Here is a 19,567-nt window from a genome sequence, read left to right as displayed (position 1 = left end):
ACAAAGGTGAGAAACAACTTTTTCAAAAGTACTTTTTGACTAAACCTATATTTCTTCTTCCTTGCAAAATTAAATTGGGTAAAATATGTAGTTCTTACAGAAGACCTACTGTAGCAGTTGGGTTTGGCCACAACAATGTGCTGAGCTGATATTTCATAACTTTTTTCCCAACCCTAGAACTCTAAGTATTTTCACATGTTAGTGAGTGAACATGAGATTAGTAGAATAGGAAGAGAAGAATAGATTTTGAGTGGTCAAATGGAGAAATTAATGATTTTATGAATCTTAATGATTTTATGAATTATATATATTCTGTCTATTATTATACATAAAATTAATGAAATTTTCTGAATATTTATTATTTTTATGAATTTAATGATTTTTGTGAATCTGTGCAAAATTTGTTGTTTGAACTTGTCTTCAGATGGCAGTTACAAATTTGATGGTTTTTTGAGTCAGTTCAGGAAATGCTGTTCTTGTTTGTCCTTTGTTTTATTGACAGAAAACTGGTAAAGTGTGAGTCTCCAATAAACATCATACAAAGGCTAAAGCCTGTTAACAAGGCCTTTTTAAGAACAAATGCTTCTAAAACTGCTTTAAAGAATACTTGGTTCCTTTCTCTACCACTCTGACACTCACACACACCTGGTCTCCTGTGTTTCCTGAATGATGAAAATTGTAAGGATATTAAAAAAAAAAAAAATAAATGAAAAAGGTATTTGTTAAAGGAAAGTTAAAAGCTGAAACTAGTTGCATATTATTCTTGTTAAGCTTCATGTCAGTACAGTGTTCTCCCTGGCTTCAAGGGGAAACGGCTTGAGTATTGCTGAGTGACTAATGGTTGACAAGGATCTTTTGGAAAATCTTCTGAATTAATTTTGGGGTCTGATTTTACCAAGGTCCTCTGTGAAGAAATAAGGATTTTTAGTAAATTTATTACTGTTTATTACAATTTATTTTTGCATTTGGTAAGATCTCTGTATAGGATATCTGCTAAGGCATGGATGTGAAGGGAATACAAGTTTGCAGGGAAAAACAAAATTAAAACTAGATGCTCCCTTGTCCCTCATACTTTTCTTTAACACTCCTCCTAGTTTAGATTTCCCCTTTCACAAAAAGAAAGACATTGCTCTCTCCTCTAGGTCACAGGTGTCATCTGAGTTTTAAAGTGTGCACCTGAAAGCCTTTCTATGTGTGTGTGACATGGAGCCACCTAGAAGACCAGTTTATTTCAGCCAAGTTAATTTTAACTATCTTCTGCTTTCTATACTGCAGGAAAATATTGCAGGAATTTTCCACCTTTGACAGGATTTAGCTATCTATTTCATTTTAAAGCATCTATCAGCTCAATAGGGCTATATAGAAAACGTGGTCTTCAATCAATATTTACTGTACAGACAGCTTCAGCTCATTTATATAGTCCATTCATGATACATACACTGACAATAGGCTGAAGTCAATACATGTGAAGTAAGCATTTAGTAATGAATACCAGTCTGTTGTACTGATATATTATTGACATACTGACGAGTTGTCCTCTGTAAATGAGCTTTTAGCTTACATTAGTAAAATATTAAGGCCCTGAAATTCAGTACTAAGGAAAAGGCTATTAGTAAAGTTTACACCAGCTTTGGAAATTCAACTCAGGTGTGAAATTAGATGAATAATGTTGATCTTTCAGGAGTATGGTGTGAGTAAAGTGCACCTTCACTATTGCTTCATGTGTTAGTGGATTCTGAAAGAACTGTTACAGGAAGGTTTCAGAGTCTGGGCATTTTAACTGTTCATTATATTGGCTTCCCGTCCTTTTACAATCCAATCACTTCTCTAAAAAGGTGTTCATTTCAATCTGGAAAAAGACAACGACATAATTTGGTAAAAAGCATCAGCTGGACATCCTGTTTTAACTCATTTACTCTGATAATTGTCTTCCTCCAGTAATCTGAATGCAGATTCACTTCTGTCATTTTAATTTCTTCTCTTCTAAGGTTTGAAAAGTCAGGCATTTGTTTCAGTGATAATTTTTCTTGAAAACACCAGCCACACAGGCTAATTCTTGCTCCTGTATTCCTGAAGCAGGCTGCCCAGTGATGTGTAGAAGGGACCAGAGGTGGTCTTCAGGTTTGCAATACCAGTTCCTCCCAGCACGTTAAATGGGGTCTTTCTGCCTCCTGAGCACAATCCCCTCGTGACACTGCTCACATTTCCACATTTCTGTGCCTGTGTGTCTGTAATGCTTGCACATGTTGTTGGTTTTCCACTCTGTTATAAAGTAGGTAGAACATTGGGAAGTCAGGTGTTTGGACCTCTGGAAAATTATGAATTGCAGGTAATCGCATTCCTAGGAAGAGAATTACCTTTTATTCAGTCAATAATTACTATTTAAGAAGGTAGCTTGATTCTTGCTTTTTTCTGAGAATGTGTGATACCTAGTCCTAACTTTTAAGTATCCTATTATTTAATGAAATATTGATGCTAATTTGCTGAATTCTAAGTAGAAGCTATGTACATCTCCATTAATCACTAAGAATACACTTAAGTCTGGCTATAGATGCCTATTAAAAAGTATAGTTTCAATGTAATTTTAAGTATAATTATTCTAGTGTTTATAATAACTCGTAGCAGCCAGTGATAACCATAGGGAAAAGGATTTAAGAGACTGCAAGTGTAAACCAGTGAGGCAAGTTCTCTATTTCTTTATATTATTGGACTTTTCCCCCCAACATTTTTCTGGAGTTTTTCTATTAGTTTCTTTGGTGGAGACACTTTTAAACATCTCATTTTCAGCAAAAATATGATGTGTAAGACTGAGTATGGAATTAATATCTTTTAATAAATTGTTCCCTTAAAATAAGAGAATGCATTTGAAATGTGTTTGAAAAGGGAAAATCAGCAGCATTACAATCTATGTCTTGTTATAGAGGTGAGGTTAAAAATGAACATACAACCCAGATCTCCCACAAGCTTAGGTAAAACATCTGAAGAAAAATGGGCATCCTATGCATTTCCACTGTTAGTGTGTGCAGGCTTCCTTTTTGAAGGCTGTTTGCCTGTACATTGTGGTTATACAGAGTTGTTGACATCATGTATGCTTGCCAACACCAAAAAAATCCAGTCATTTGAAAAATATCCTTACTGCATTGCCAGCTAGCAAAATCTAATCGGTTGGTACAGTTTACAAGGAAAGGAGAGGAGGGGGCTCTCAGGAAATACACTTGTTGCAAAGGATTTATCCTGCGTCATAAAAACACAGCTCCCTCTGTGCCTGTGCATGAGGGCAAATATGGTTCTTGGCATTAAATAAAAGGAAATACCAAGCAGTAACAGAGATGATCTTGCTTCTGGGCCTAGAGCAGATGACACGGCATAGGAGCTGAGCCCCATGTCAAGGCGCTGAGGGGACTAATGGCCCTGACTGTCCCTGCCCAGGGCATCCCCACCCTTCTCACATCCCAGGATCCCATTTCAGCCTCCTGGGGCCATCCTCCCCAGCCCCAGTTGGGTCTCCATCTCCCCACAGCTCTTCCCAGCCCAGCAATGGGTCCTGCCCAGCCAGGCCCACCCACAGCCTGGACCTCCCCCTGCTCCTGTCCCTGCCCCTTCCCAGGGAAGTGCCCCATGCCTGGCGCTAGGACTGCTCTGCTGCCCCCAGATCCCCTCCTCTGCCACCTAAGGGATAACTTAAAATCTTTAAACAAACCAAAATACAGTAATTTTCTAAACAACATACCATAAATGAAAGCAGAACTGTGGACTCAATGCAAAAGCAGCAAAGTGAAATTCTAGACTGGGGGTTTTTTTGTTTGCGTTTATCTCTATATAGATTCCTTCCCTTAATGCAGCCCACTAGAACTGAATACCCTAAATTTTATATGGAAAGCTGCCATTCAGTTTTAGTTGCCTGACAATGTCACACAAATTCTTATGTCCTATGAAACTGACTTTGTTTAATGCATTTACTAAACTGAAATGCCTGGATATAATTTTTGTCAGCTGCACACCTCCACTGTGGTTCTGGAGGCATCAGTTCAACATTTGAGGCTTGATGACAATTTTGTGGAATGGGCTGTCACACTTGTTTCATTTGCTTGTATATGTTGTGGCAGAGAAAGTATTTTCAAAGAATGAGAGTCAAAAATCTTTTGTCAGTAATAGTTGAAGCCACCGAAATTTGAGGTGGAGTGGTGTGCAGGTGTACAGCACTGGTGAATGTATGAATGAAGGTGAAATCAGGTGTCAAAATTTTACTTCAAAAAGGCTCATTCCTGAAGTTGTGGATGAAGCATTAAATCTAGGTAACAGCTGAATGTCAGTTACTGAGATAGACTGTATCCATCTCTATCAGACAAGATCCTTGCCTGTCCTTAGGTCCTTGCAGAATTTTGCAGATCTAAGAAATTATCATTGAAAACAAATCAGCTGGGTCCTTGGAGACAAGAGCTTCAGAGGCCTAAATAAACTCCACTCTCTTAGATTTAAAATGTTTGCAGATTTCTTCTTGTCACCTTTTATGGTCTTTCCAGCTCTCCATTTAAGGCTGGGAACATCTCATTTTTAAGCAATATCAGTTTAAGCAATTAACATCTCAGTTTAAGCAATTGCTTTTCCTCTCCCAGCAGCTACTTTCCTTTCTTTATATTTCCAGCTCCCCTTATCACTTTCTGTTCTTTCTAGGAAATCTTAAACCCCATGGTGTTTATTTTTTGTTTAATAATTGTACTTGATGAGAAGTAACTCATGTTGTTCATGCCAGCTGCAAGCTGTTTCACCTATGCAGGACTATCCAGTGAGCCAAGCAACCTGGAGATGGCTGTGAACACAGTGCAAAAGATACAGAAATTGTACTATAAAATCAAACTGAAGGTTCTGGTGTTACAGTCTTTGACTAGAATTGGCCAGATTGTTTATTTGTCTTAGCTGCATGAAAATTGTACCTCTCCTTATATGAACAGTACTTTTATATATATAATCCTTTTTTTTTCAGCTTGGGATGCAGGACTTTTCTTTTTTTTCTCACACAATAGGCTGAGCAGATTTGTCAGTACCATGGTATCAAGTATTTTCCCTAATAGAAAACAGTTTTCCTTAAAGCAACAACCCAAAATATATTGTATCTCAGGAGCCTGCAGAGAGATAGGTTTACGGGTTTTTTTCCCCTTCCTTTTGGCAGGAAGGGGGAAGAACACAAAGTTTTACACTATAAATATTTCTAGAAAAAAAAATGGACTTTATTTCTTCAGTGCAAGTGAAAGCTAATTTAAATAGTGGTACGTGTGTTACGCAATTCTGGAATGGAATTCAGCAATTAAGAAGTCCTTTCTTATTCAGGTTAGCCAGTACACATTTGCAATGTGCAGTTACAGAGAAAAGAAATCTGAGCCTCAGGAACTGATGCAACTCGAAGGATACACTGTGGATTATACAGCTCCTCATGCAGGTACTTTCCATTATGTATGATATGTTTGTGTAAAACAGATGATTCCATTTTTTTCATTTTCGTCTAGCAGCAAAACCCCCAAGATTCTTCTTTTCAGCATCTGAAGGTATGGCAGTTATTGCAGTAGCATTTTCTAGTGTGAAAAATTATGCTTACAGAAGGAAGCTTGGTGTAATAAAAATGAGCAATAAACTTAAATTTGCCTCAAGCACTGTAATACCACATGTGATACAAGGGGAAAATCATGAATACCAGTCCTTTTTCTCTGTTATTGATGGTGAAATCATTTGTCAATAAACTGTGAAGTATACTCACAAATTACTTATAAAAAGAGGTGAATGATTACAGTGCTTGCCAAAGAGATATTACTCTGAGTAATCAAGTATAAATTTGAAGATATGAGAAAAACACAAGTTAGTATTAAAATCACAGTGGGAAATCAAAGTTAGGAACCAGAGAAAAACTCTTCCCTTCTATCTGTGTACTGGAGGGTTATGAATTTAGGAAGCTTCTAATATTTGAAGATTAGTCTTTGGAAACCTTGGCTTGATGTCTAGAATAACTGAAAAGACAAAGAATACTCAGAAGGTGTTTGAGAAACCAGAAGAATGGCTGGAGCAGCCACACTGACTGTGCTATTCTAGTTATGCACTCTCAGAATAAAACAGTGGAATGAAAGGTAAAAAGTCAGGAGCAGCAACACTGATAAGAGGTATGGTGCTGCTTTTGTTTAAGAAGAGAGAAAGTAGACAGGGACTTACAGGTAAGAAAATTAGGCCTGGAAGGGGGTTATATTGGAGAAATGCAAAGTAGCATATGACACCGAGACGATGAGTAAGAAATAAATTATAATTGAACTGGAAATGGAATTACAGAAATATTTTCTCCTGTGATATTTGTATTTATTCTATTTATATGTTACTGCTATATATTACCATTTGATCCATATAGCTCCAGATTTTACCTTTCTTCCATGTCATATGTACCTGTAAAATGTTTTCACACACACAAACCAATAATAAAATAAATGACAGTGCTTTAGAAGTAACTTGTACTTACTAATATTACCTTTCCTTTTCCTTCTCCAGGTCTTCAAGGTGGTCGGATGTTTTTCAATGCTGTTAAAGAAGGTGATACTGTGGTATTTGCCAGTGATGATGAACAGGATAGAATACTCTGGGTTCAAGCCATGTACAGAGCCACGGGTCAATCATACAAACCTGTTCCTGCAAGTCAGGCTCAGAAGATGAATTCTAAAGGAGGGAACGCCGACACAGATGTATCCCTACTTTGTAAGTTAGCTTTCTGTTTCTTTTGTGGCTTTGCTTTCAGTTTTAGTTGGTAAAATATGTAGCAGCTCCCTCAATGAAGTTTGATTAAGCAGAACTTACTCACTTGGGAAATGTGCCTTGTACTTTGTTGTTAGGCAGGAGCTCTTTAGCTCACATTATTATTATTATCAGGCAGGGAAATCCTGACTTGCAGGTTATTATTTTTATTATAGTCCATGAAAATATGGCAATTAGCTTCATGATCATTGCATTTGACCCACATATTACCATGGAGATGGTGTTTAGTTTACATTATATTTTTCACTAGCCAGCCAGTGTTGTGTGGAATAGAAAAGCAATAATCTTTTTTCATATTTTATAGATTTAGGTCTGCTTTATCATACATTCTATGTGTTAGTGATCTAAAAATTACAATGCAGAAAGTCCATTGTGAGCTGAAAGGCAGTAGATGGGCTGCTGGATTTTTCATCGTTTCAGTGTAATATTGAACTACATATAAATTAAAAAAATATTGTTTTTTTCTTTTTAAATTGGGGTTAGGGTTTCCTCACCTTTCTTTGAAGGAGGTATCATTTCAAAGAAAATCAGGTTAGATAGCATTTATTAGCCATGTCTTAAAATTTTAATATAATCTCTTTAAAAGTATTATGTTGTTTAGATACCTGCACAGAGGAAACATACATGATTTTTCTGTTGTTTCACGAGCTGAGGGGATCAACTTTTTTATCAACTAGTGCAATCCAAAGGTTTTTGTAATAACCATCAAATATTTACAACATCATTGGACTGTATGCAGTAATCCTTCTTTATTATATGTCTGTAAATGTACAGTGATAGAAGGGAGACAAATATTTAAGACTTAACTTGCTTTTATCTATGAAATCTGTAGCAGGTTTACCCAAAACCAGTTCCCTCTGTCAGTCCTACTATCACTGTCTCACATCTTTCCATTTTTGTGGATTTTTTGTACTATTATGCTACTAGAAGACAGTGAGATGGGATAGTTTAAACTTAATAGTTATCTAAAACCATGACTGAGCTGTCAAGAACTTTGAAAAAAACCAGTTTATTTCACAAAAACACCAACATCTGTTGAATTTTTAATCTCAACCAATTTGAAAGAATGAACTAACTGCATCACAGGGGGTGGGAAGGTGAAGTATTTTGCAGAGGTAACAACGCAAAAGCCAAGGTGGGGCAAGAGCCAAGCAGTGCTTCTGGTCACCTCCTCAGTTACCTGGATCTTGGCTGGGTACTGAGCTCCCCTCCCAGGTTTTCTACTTTGTGTGCATGAGTTAGAAAGCACAAAATAAGTGACCATAATCAGAAGTAGCAAGGGAATTGCCCTTCTTGGGCACAGGGCTTACGTGGAAGTGAAAGGAACTAGAAAACACTGAAATTAGTGGAAATTAGAGAAATTAGAGAAAGGAAGTGGTGCAAAGAAAAATTGCCTATTTGGATAAACTGAAATTATTTTTTCTGAGAGAAAATTACTTACAGTGGTAAAGAATTTAAAAACAAGGCTGATGTATCTTGACATTACCTTAGACAGTTTGGGTGACTACAGTTCTCAGGTAGAAACTATATTACAAATAAGGTTTATTTTAAAGACAGTTTACAGAAAGCTCAAAAGCCTCAAAATATAATGAATTTGTCTGTCATTCTTATTTGTCAACTTGCATTAACTGGTATGACTGAAATTAAATTATTTGCCTTTGGTTTTAATAAACTTCAATTATGGTATTTTGTAATTAAGTCGTAGGATTCTTTTCAATAGAGTGACTTCTTAACTTAATATAAGGTTTAGTTTAGAAAGAATCAGTATTTGACTGTTTTTTGTAATATATATATTAAATATATATTTATAAATATATAAATACCTCCACTTGTGTCTGCATAAGAAAAATTTTATTCCTTCTCTTTTGCACTGACAGTAGAAATCAACATAATGAAATCAATTTTTGAGAAACTACAAGAACTACACTCTACAGATAAAGTCTTTGATGATTTTCTAAGACTCTTCTTTTTTACATACACTGTGCTAATTTTCTTTGTGCTCAGTGTTACTCCTGTGAAGATTCTATGTTTGACCTTTTGTCAGATTTTAATATTGTCAGTATTCTAATAATTTAATTTTGTTCGCCCTGAGAAAATCTTTGCACAAAGTTGATAGTATTTTATTACTAATCAAGGTGTAAACACTGAGTACTTGAGATTTAGTGTATGTATTAAGTGAAATTTTTTTCTTCTTTGTATGATACATTTTTAGTGTTATGATTGGAGAACTTGTGAGTTACTTTTTCAGGTATCTTATTTTTCAGTTAATACACCATGTAACCATTTCCAGCCAATGCAAGGTCACACTGTATTAGTTTTCAACATATGTCACAACTACCCTCCTGAACAATCATAAACCAGTAATCCAACTAGATATTTGCAAAAAAATGTCCTTTAATAATATTCAAGCCTTGAAATTCTGTCGCCATCTTCATCATTTAAGAAGGCAAGAAATGCAACCTTTCATCCTGACAAAATGTATAAAAAGAGCTTTTAGTGACTTGGAAAAAAATTAACTTTCGTTAAACTGCTGATTTAGAGAAAACCAACTTAGGGAGACATATATCAATGCTGTTTATATATTGTGTTTATAAATTATTTTCTGTAGCCCTGAAATTCTCCTGAGAGATAAAAAAAGCAACTGAAAAGTATCATTAAAGAAATTAAAACATCAGAGTATAATTATTCTGTCACATACCCAACTGTGTTAAGGTTAATTTTTTTCTGGAAATAAATTCTAACATGGCCATTTTCCATTACCTTGCAGCAAAAAAATTACCTTCCAAAGTTAAAGTATTAGCTGAAAATGAAGCTTGTGAAAGTGCAAGCATTTCATTAAATGTTTAATGTTTTTAATCAAGTGAGATGTGTACAATACAATAAATGATACTTTGTTTTCACAGACTACACTTTTTTTTTTGTATTTTCAAGTTCGAAACTCTTGAAGAGTTTTTCTGAGCTGTGGTAGAATTATTCCTGTGATCATGAACTCTTTTAATACAAAAGAAAGTAGTACAAAGGAAGGAGTAAAACATTCCTTTTGTATTTCTTGTGCTTATTTATGCCTTGTTCCACGTAAGATAATTCCTTGTAGAAAAGAGTGCTTAAAATGATATTAACAAGATTCAGCCACCTCAGAGATGGATCAAAACATGTCAGGAACTCCTGAAAAGAAGAAAAGTGATTACAAGACACCCAGAGTCTTCCTGATCTCTACAGCAATTATCAGAAATACAGCAAATGGAGATGTTCCCTCCAGAAGGGCAACCTCCAACTGAGCTGAATGTGCCATCTCTTCATGTTGGTGCTATGTGGCAATTGAGGATCATTCCTGTTGGATATTTAGAAGAAAATTGGTATTACATGCACATGTAGGTGTGATGCTGCTATCAAACTACCATTGTACCAGCCAATTTCTTAGTTTCTGGGTAAAGCAACTTGGTACTGCATTTTCATGGTATCAAGTGGCTCCAAAAGTGATGACAGGCTAATGTCAGCAATGATGAAAAAAAGGCTGCCCTTCAGTTCCACTATTCTGAATAAGCATACTGTAATGCAAAGGACAGAGTATTTAAGGATGCATAATTGTAGGAAAACCAAAGGTTTCCCAAGGACATGAATGTCTCAGGCAAAGCACCAATTAAAAATGGATTCACCTGAGTCACATAAAAGTGCAGGAGACTATCCCCTTCTTAATGAGTAATATATTAGGAGATCTATTCATTTAGTTAAAAAAACTGCTGATGTGATGGCCATTGGTAGTAACTCAGTCATAACAAAGGAGTAACAGCAGCACATGAGGGAATTGTCAGGTCTTGATGAAACCACATGAAGCCAAGCATCATTCTGATCCTACACTAACGTGTTCAGAGCTGAGTCTCTGTGAAAATATCTGCAGAGAAGAAAGAAGAGAGACATACTGAAAAAACACACTAGGTGAGGAATCATTCTAAGATGTATAGGTTTCCTCATCTCTCTTTTGGAATTACTTCACTTACCGAAAGAGCTCACAAAGGAAATAATTTGAGAGATTAGAGACCAATTCAAACAGTTGTCATAAAAATGCTGTGTAGAGCCCATATACAAAACGTAAAATCATATTTATTAACTATTAAGGGAATCCAATGCTTAAGCCATTGGTATTACAAGACATCAGTCTGATGACACCAAAGTTGAAAACATTTCCAAATGAAACATCCATCTGACTGAAAGATTGTCCTGGAGGAAGTTTGTAAGTTTGTGTGGACCTTTAAATCATCTGAATGGAGCAGTCAGTGCTGCATAATCGAGAAAGTGCAGGCAGTTTACGAAATGAAGAAAAGCTTTGGAATTAGTCATGAAAATATGAAGATAACATTTCCAATCTGTTTGGATGTACCAGTGATAAGGACTACAGCATTTCTCTTCCTATCGTAGCTTAATGGTATTGAGATAGATTTTGAATTTTATATTTCTTTTGACAATTGTTTTTATCAGTCTTAATCTTTAAAGTGCCTCGTTCAGAGACTGTGGGAAAACTAGAATAAGTTTATTTTTAAGGTATTGGTGTCAGAACACATATATACAAGAAACACTACTGCCTAACCTTATGGTGCCATTTCTCAGGTTGAGAATTGGTAATGTTCCTGTAAACCAGGTTTTTAAAAATAGTTCTGAGATTTTTGTATTTTTATACTCAAGTAATTAAATCCTTCAGAAACAAGCAATCATTTTTTTTTTTCATTTCACATAGTTTTCCTGGCATCTGTTTATACAACATATGCTCTGTCACATGGAACAGTAGAGTAACTCCACCCTCCCAGCATATTCCCCCACTTCCCTTCCTGTCCCTTTCTTGTTTGCCTCCGGCTACCCTCATCTCCCTTTTAGAAAGGAAAGGTTAACAGTGGCCTCCACCACCTTAGGCAGGCAGTAAGTCACCTCTATGGTCTTTCTCATGCTACTGAAAAACATGCATAAACTAATTTGTATACTCTCCAAACCTGTACTATAGCAAAATACTGGCAGTTTGCTGTCCCCAGCCTGACGGTCAGGCTGTTTGGACCAGCAGCTTTCTTGTATTCCATCACCTTCCCTCCATCTGTTATTTCATTGTCAGATATTTAAATGATAAGGTTCTAGAGGCACAGATTGTCTCTTTGGCTGGTGTTTCTAAGCATGTAGCACTTGGGAGTCCTCATCAATGATCAGGAGTCAAAATGTTCCCAATGTCAGCTGTCACTGTCTGTATGGAGTGGCACTTGAAGGAATGTAATGCATGTCTTGCCTCTGTCTTTTGCAAAGAGCTTGTGCACCTTCATCTTCATCCAACCAGTTCCAGCCTCTTCTATGTCAGAGTCATATAGTTCTTACCCTACTACTCCCAGTCTCTAAAACTTTTTAATCCCTACAATACTAGAGGTTTGTCTCTACCTGCTCTTTTTACCTGCCTGCCTGAATTTATTCACATTGCTTCCACGATGCTTAAACTCAAGCAGGGATGTCACTGAGAGCCACAAAAGGGAGGAGGTCACTACTCTGCAAGGCCAGTTCATGCAGTTCACCCAAGCACTGAGGAAATGCTACAGAAAACATGTATTTGTGTCTAGGCTGAGATGAATCTGAGATTATGCCTAGTGATTTGGTTATCACTAGGAACCAAGCAAGCATATAACATAAATGTCTTGGTAGTCTTTATTAGCTCAACTCTACTCATTCACTGAGGATGTGACTTTATAGCCTTTGCAGCTGGATTAAAATTGGGAGTTTCTTGCAAACATGGGAGAAGGCATACTCAGGATGCTACTCTGCCAAAATTGTTATCCTTGTATAAAATGACACCTGAAGAATTTGGTAAAAAATCCTGTAATATCTTTTTTAAGTTTCTACCACGATTTTTAAAAACATGTATTTGTCCTGCCTTGATGCAAGAAAGTTGGACAGATTTTTTTTTTTTTTTTTTTTTTTTTTTTTTTTTTTTTTTTTTTGCCTAGCCGTTTCCAAAAGATGAAATATACACACAACCTGAAAGAGTATAATATGGAGATTTTAGCCAAAACAATGAGTTTGAGTTAGAGGCAGCTTGAAAGCAGGACAACAAATTTCATTAAGAAGGGAAGAAGCTTAACTGTAAAAAAGCAGAAGAATTACTATTTGAAAGTTCTCCCCAAATATCTTCCCAATACTTTGCAAGATTGAGGAGGTGTAGAAAATAAAATGGAACAGTATTTTTTTCCTGACTGTATATCTCAATATAGCACTCTTTCTGCCTTTTGTATTTACATGTAGCTTGAACAGGAAATCTAAAGCTCATTTGTGTAGGAACTTGAAAAAATACAAACACTCTAACAATTTTTAAATTTTTGTAGGGTATTAAATATTTTTTAATCAGTTATGTGACATTTATAAACTCCTCATTCCTTTGATCAAATAATTTTATTTTTTTAAAACAATCCATTTTGTTTCCAAAAGATTTGCCACTTACCTGGTATGTATATCGGAATAGTAAAATAAAATGTGATGCGTTGCTCTAGATCTATTTTTTTATCGTTTCCTGCTTGCATACAGCTGGCAATGGTAAGATTTTTTACTGTTTTTCTCTTGCTAAAATATATTTGATAACAAATCTGTTACTATTTGACAATGTTATTTGTAGTGTTTGATTCACTTAGAAAGAGATGGTCATCACAGATCTTTCTGTTGAATTAAATCCAGCAAGTGTTTATATTTTAAATAAATATTTTTGCTTATTTTTGTCTAAATTGTGCAGATTGCATAATCTGCAGAAAGCAGATCCTTCTTTCAGTAGCAGCATTGTGTTCAGTAGGTCATTTTGCATTGTGATCTCTGGGCGACTGTATTAGCATTCTGAATGTTTCATTTACAATATCCAGTTTCCTGATTTGAAAATACTTAATTATTTTTCAGTAATTTTTCTTTCAAAAAAGTATATTTTATTTCAAAAAAAAAAAAAAAAAGAATCTCTTATACTTGTGTGGTTAAGAGGAAAAAAATCAAGCCAGGTAATTTAAGAAAGATTCAGCTGTGTGTAATTTGTACACGAGACCAATGGCAGAAAGAAATATGAATCTTTTTTGCTTTTCTGTCATCTGTCTTATTGTAAATAATGGCTTAGTAATTCAGATGTTTGTATAAGAAGGAAAATTTACAATATAGAAATCAGTCACACAGTAAACATACGGGGCTTGGAAAACTTTTATCTGTGTGTAGATCATTTTGGAAACAAGATAACTTCACAGTGTAGTTCAGCACTTACAGTAATGTAGTTTTGTTCATATTAGTTGTTTACCTTTGAATTCATGTGTTTAAGTACATCTATATTCCACTAATTAAGAGAGAGCATTTCATGTACCCAGGTCAAAAATGTGAGGTGTGTCGGTAATGATGAGCTAGTCTAATGCTCATGGAAATATTGTTAATCTATGTAATCACATATGGTACTGATCCTTAAACCATTAAAAATATATGCTGCTGTTCTCTGGGATGATGGTCTCATACCTTATACCATCGATGTATTGTCATACTGTTTATTTGCTACATCCACCTTGGTGAAATCTGTCACATGGATGTGACTCTTGCTTTGACAATGCAAAGCCAAGTGATATGAATTAGTTTCTGCATCTTTCCAGGATTTGATGCTGCAGATCCTTCAGCTTGAATTAAATAATTCTCCCATCTACAAATACAGCTGAAAGTTGGACTTGACATGGATCAATATGATCTGGGGCTAAATTTCTAAATGTGCCTGATTATGTTAGCATCATGCCCACAGATCAATATTGAGTTTTATTATGAACCTGACTCTATAATTGGGTTTAATCAATAAACTTTTGTCTCCTTTTCTTTAGAAATTTTAGGTTTGTACTATGCAGGTTTTCAAAATTGCATTTAGGATACACTTAGATCTATACTTTTCTAGTAACGAATATAAAAAGACCTAGGTTTGAATTTAAGGGAACAAAGAGCTAAGACCCTATTGAAAGGGGAAGTCAATTTTTAAGTTGATAGGACTGTTCACCCCAGTACAGTCTATAGAATCCAAGACAGCTAATGTGCTAATACATAACTAGTCCTTTTGGGCACTGTAAGGCTTTTTCTGTCCATACTTGATAGATAATTCACATTGAGGACTTTGACAAAACGTAGCATTAATGAAAGCAATCACTAGAGCTTCTCTTTTGATAAACCCGCGGGGTTTAAAGGCGTTGAAAGATGCAATCTGTGAAGAACAATAAATTTGGGCCTTTGATTGAAGTGCCATTTGGGATGGTATGTTTTCTCTATGTATTTACACAAAAATGCTGCTCCCTTTTTCACTACTCTTTGCTGGAAGGTTGAAGGAGCTCTTTGCCATTACTACATTAAGGTTTGTCTCATTAAAAGCTGAGTACAAAAAGAAGGCTGGAAATGACCTAGCTCAAGCCAGTGTGTTCATTTCTGCTCCAGTTTGCCATTTGAGAAGTAGGCTTCAAGCCATGGTGCATATTTGTTTGAGTGGTACTTTGATATGCAGTAAAGATGCTCTTTCTTATCTGAAGAAATAAATGCATAAACCTTTTCTTTTCTCTCTCTCTCTCTGTCTTTTTTTTTTTTTTTTTTTTTTTTCCAATGGCAGAAAGGATAGAAGGATATTTATTTGGTTGTTTTGCTAAAATTAGGGGAGCAAAATAAAGCCAGGAAATTATAGAATACATATTTTCTGTACTCATAACATTTTTTAAATTGTTACATTTGAAGAGCCCCACTAGAAAACCATGCTTTAAGAATGATTTTAGCACACTGTGTTTTATTTTATGGTAATCTCTCTAAGTTTTGTTTTATCTGTCATTGTGTTGTGTACCAACTTTTTTTTTTTTCCCCATTGTTACACTGTTGGTATGATACAAAAATAAGTCCATAATATTATTCTGATGTTAAAATCAAGATTCTATATTAGGTCACCTACTTCTCGTGTTTCTCTGTAATTTTTTCTCAGTTTATATACTGAGCTTTCTAGACCATGTGTTTGCAAATCTGCACACACACTCACATGTATTGTTCTGCACATTTTTCCTTTGTATGAACAGATACAGACCGTGGTCAGAAACATGGCATGGATGAGTTTATTTCTGCTAATCCCTGCAAATTTGACCATGCTTCCCTCTTTAGACTGCTTCAGAGGCAGACCTTGGATCACAGACTGAATGACTCCTATTCTTGTTTGGTGAGTACTGGCTGGAAGACAGATATAAAGTGAGAAATAGTTGTTACAAAGTAGTCCTTTCTTCCTAGTTCATTCAATAGCTGTGGTTGTAGTTGGAATAAAGGGTCCAATTGATTGGTTTCAAATTTGAAAATTATACACTTGCAAGCTGCTGCTGTGCCACTCAATAGAAAGCAAAGAGACCCAAACTGTCTCTGATTCTATCAGTTGAAATTTGTCATGTGCTCTAAGGAGGTTTTGAATAAAAACAGAAGGTTCTGATAATGGTAGGAGCTCCTGTGACAGGGTTTACTGACACCCGTACAGGCATTTTAAGGTACAAACATAGTCGCTTCTTGTCAGACATTTTCACCTATCCTGTAATTCTTCATTCCACTGTGGTGTGAAGAAGGAAAAATGCTAAAAGAAGGGAAGCAGAACCACAGTCAATATAGATGTAGGGGCACTGTGTGTTACCTGAATTGCAAATAGCAAATGGGAGTAAAATACTAATTACATAATTACTAAATTGTTATCAAACAAAAGGAAGTAAAATGTGATCTTTGTATCAAAATGAATGTTTTTCACATTCAAAGACAGCTGTAAAATATAAGATACTGAAATAGTGTGCTTCTGTATTTGTATCTGCAGTTCCCCTTTCCTATGTAACATTTTCTATTCTGCACTTTGTTTGTGGACTAAGAGTTAGGGATGGTGCTGTTTCTGGTTTTGCTTTAAGTAAGGAAAAGGAACAACAATCTTGTGGAAGTCCATCAGATTATACACACTCTTTAAACAGGTTTGTGTGGATCAGACCTCTTAACTTCCTGAGGCTTTATTTTTCACCTAATACTATGTTTGAAATAGTGATCTATTCGGACCTAAAATGCCTCAAAGAACATAATTTCTTGCACTTTACTATCCCAATATCTGCAAGAAAAGGATAATTTTTAAAATTTCTTTTTTCCACTGGTCTGACTAGTCACATACTGTAAGGATAATGGGGAGGGGGGTTAGGTTTGTTTGCAAGTGTAAAATAGGGAAAAACATATTATTTGATGACAGTTGCTTCCTTTTTAAAATACTATGAGGTATGTATAGAAAAAGTTAAAGGACTCATTTTCTGTCTGTGGGTTGCACACTGAATCAAAGAAGAGGCCTGAAGGTACATCTGTACAAAGTAATTGGCACTCAAAGAGAAAATGGTTAGCTTTCTAACAGTGCATTGGGGTCAAAATCTTTTTTTATAATAATAATATAGTAAGACACTTAATATAACCTTGAAATCAGGAACTTTTAGAAGAGGTTAGGTGAAATACACAGTGCTATAGCAACCATAAAGCAGATGCATTTCTTATTCTTCTTTTTAAAATTCAGCTTTTAATAATTAGACTGGGTGATCATTTTCTACTAAATTTCCTTTTTATCTGTATTTTTAATTTTTAAAAAATGGAGTGTCAAGGTAGCAATAGAATAAATGAACATATAAGTGTAATTTATTTTCTTCTTGAACAGCTCATAAAGCTTATTTCCTATGATTTTTATAAACAATGCATCCCTTTATTTCAATACTTATAGAGTAACCATACATACAACTTGTAAAAATAAAACAAAAAATTTATAAGAACTAGTATGATGCACAGCTCTCTATTAAATTACTGTATGACCTAAACTTCTTCAGTTTACATTCATGTCAGTATTGTGGAGCTTCTTTTTTATGTGTTATTTTAATTTTTTTTTACAATAATACAATAAAAATATGCAATTATCTAATACTCTGTAGTATGTACTTGTTATGTGTTTGTGTGACAGGCATTGTATGGAGTTGAATAACGGCAGGGAAGGCTCATATTTCTATGAAAATTATCACATTAAAACAGATGTGTTACAAAGACTGAAGTTAAAATCATCGGTTCTGGAAATTTTTGTATTATTGTCACAATTTTTTGCTTTGAGAACATAGAGAAATTCTGGTAATAAATTCATTTTTGTACTGCTAGGTATTGAAATGCCACATTTTGTCATGTTTTCCATAAAAATCATTGACAGTGATGACAAATTGACAGAATATCAATGAAAATAAACACCGTTTATTATAACTAGGGCTAGCACACATTATTGCAGAAATTTAGTTAAAATCCCTTTTCTTTCTTCTTTCAATGGAATACAATATTTTCTAGCAAACACCGTGTAAACTACATGAGCAATTGCAACGTGACTGGTTATTAGTTTAAAACACTGAGTACTGTTCTTGGTGCTGTAACAAAGCAAAATGTTCTCTAGAAACAGGTGAAGCTGTGTAAAGGCAGTAGAAACATTAAATTCAAAGAAATTTATCAGGGGCAAACATTTATGAAATAACTTTGAGGTGTTCTTGTTTGCAATTAATATGTTAAAGAGTTGGGGGAGATTATAAAATTTAAATTCCTGCTTCATACAAGTCTTTAAAGTTAAATCATATGTTGTTTTAACCTGATATTAATATATTTTTAAGTATTGTTTAATAGTCTTTTTTGCTGATATTTTGTATAAACAATAAACATCTGAGCTTGCAGAAGTATTCACAAACAATAGGGAAATATTGTTCTTCAGTTGCTAAGCTGATGTTATAAATTCATGACTTGTAAAATAATTCTGTATTTGCAGTTTAGTTGCATATTTGATTTCAGGTGTTGCTTAATCTCTCTGACCATTTTACAGGAATGATCAGAGAGAAATGTCACAATTAAGAAAAGAGCCAACCAAACAAACAGAAAGCTTATTTCGAACAGCTATGCAGTAGCTGTCGTTTCTCAAGGTGTATTTTTTTTTCTCCCTACTGTTCACTGTGCTTTTGGTTTTTTTCTTTTTTTCCAAACTGGGAGGCAAGGAAATCAAGGCTCTTCTGGTTTGCATTTCTTTTTGCACTCTGGATCCTGGTGGGAAGGAGTCTGTACTTTGTTCATGTCTGTGTCAGGGTTTCTCCTCTGTCCTCTGATCAAGACTCTGCCCAAGTGAGCCTTCAGTATGCTCCAGAATATCTAACTGTTATTTAAGGTCAAACCATATTAATCTTGCTCAGATGGATTTTAAGAACAATACCTGGCTTTGTATCTCTTTACAAATATAAGTTGTTAAAATTTTGTTAATAGTGCAAGCAAGCAGAGTAAATGGTCAAGTTGTCAAACTCCTGACAAAGGAAACTTAGCATCCAGAACCTGGGTTTTAACCTCCATGTTAATGTCCCTCAGTATTTCCTAAATGTTCTCTCATAACTGACAGTTAAGTACTTGAAAAAAAATTTTTTTTGAAGTATTAGTTTATTATATATATGAGTTTTTTATATAATTGAATCTGGAAAAGTCTTTGGACGTATTAGCATGTTTTTGTAAGCAATATATTTTATAGCAGTGATAACTCAGAACAGCAAACAGTTTCCTAACATGTTCTGCTTTCAACAAGAGAGCTGTCGTTGGATCTCGCTGCCAGTGCCAGCAACGTTAGTCAGATATAAATTATTGTTGTATAAAAAGTTTATACAATGCACATTAAAATACATGCTTCTGTACTGTTTGATTTACAGACTGGGAGTGGGAAAAAAAAATCTCAAAATGTTTTGTG

The 19,567-nt window shown here is 35.0% G+C and overlaps 1 protein-coding gene across 5 annotated transcripts in view; it reads left to right on the top strand.

Moving 5' to 3' along the window:
• Window positions 1–19,567, top strand: part of CADPS2 (calcium dependent secretion activator 2) — a 281,939-nt gene that overhangs the window by 163,997 nt on the left and 98,375 nt on the right. For all 5 annotated transcript variants that reach the window (XR_011723932.1, XM_071733753.1, XM_071733756.1 and 2 more), the window contains exons 10-12: window positions 5,329–5,437; window positions 6,526–6,729; window positions 15,852–15,988. Coding sequence is in view for 4 of the 5 variants with exons in the window: in XM_071733753.1 (XP_071589854.1) it covers window positions 5,329–5,437; window positions 6,526–6,729; window positions 15,852–15,988 (450 nt within the window). In the remaining variant the exon portion in view is untranslated. The remainder of the gene's footprint in view (window positions 1–5,328; window positions 5,438–6,525; window positions 6,730–15,851; window positions 15,989–19,567) is intronic.

This window comes from Heliangelus exortis, chromosome 1 (genome assembly GCF_036169615.1).
Source record: "Heliangelus exortis chromosome 1, bHelExo1.hap1, whole genome shotgun sequence".
NCBI classification, from domain to species: Eukaryota; Metazoa; Chordata; class Aves; order Apodiformes; family Trochilidae; genus Heliangelus; species Heliangelus exortis.
Note: the sequence above shows the minus strand (reverse complement) of the source record. Positions and strands in the feature narration are given on the sequence as shown.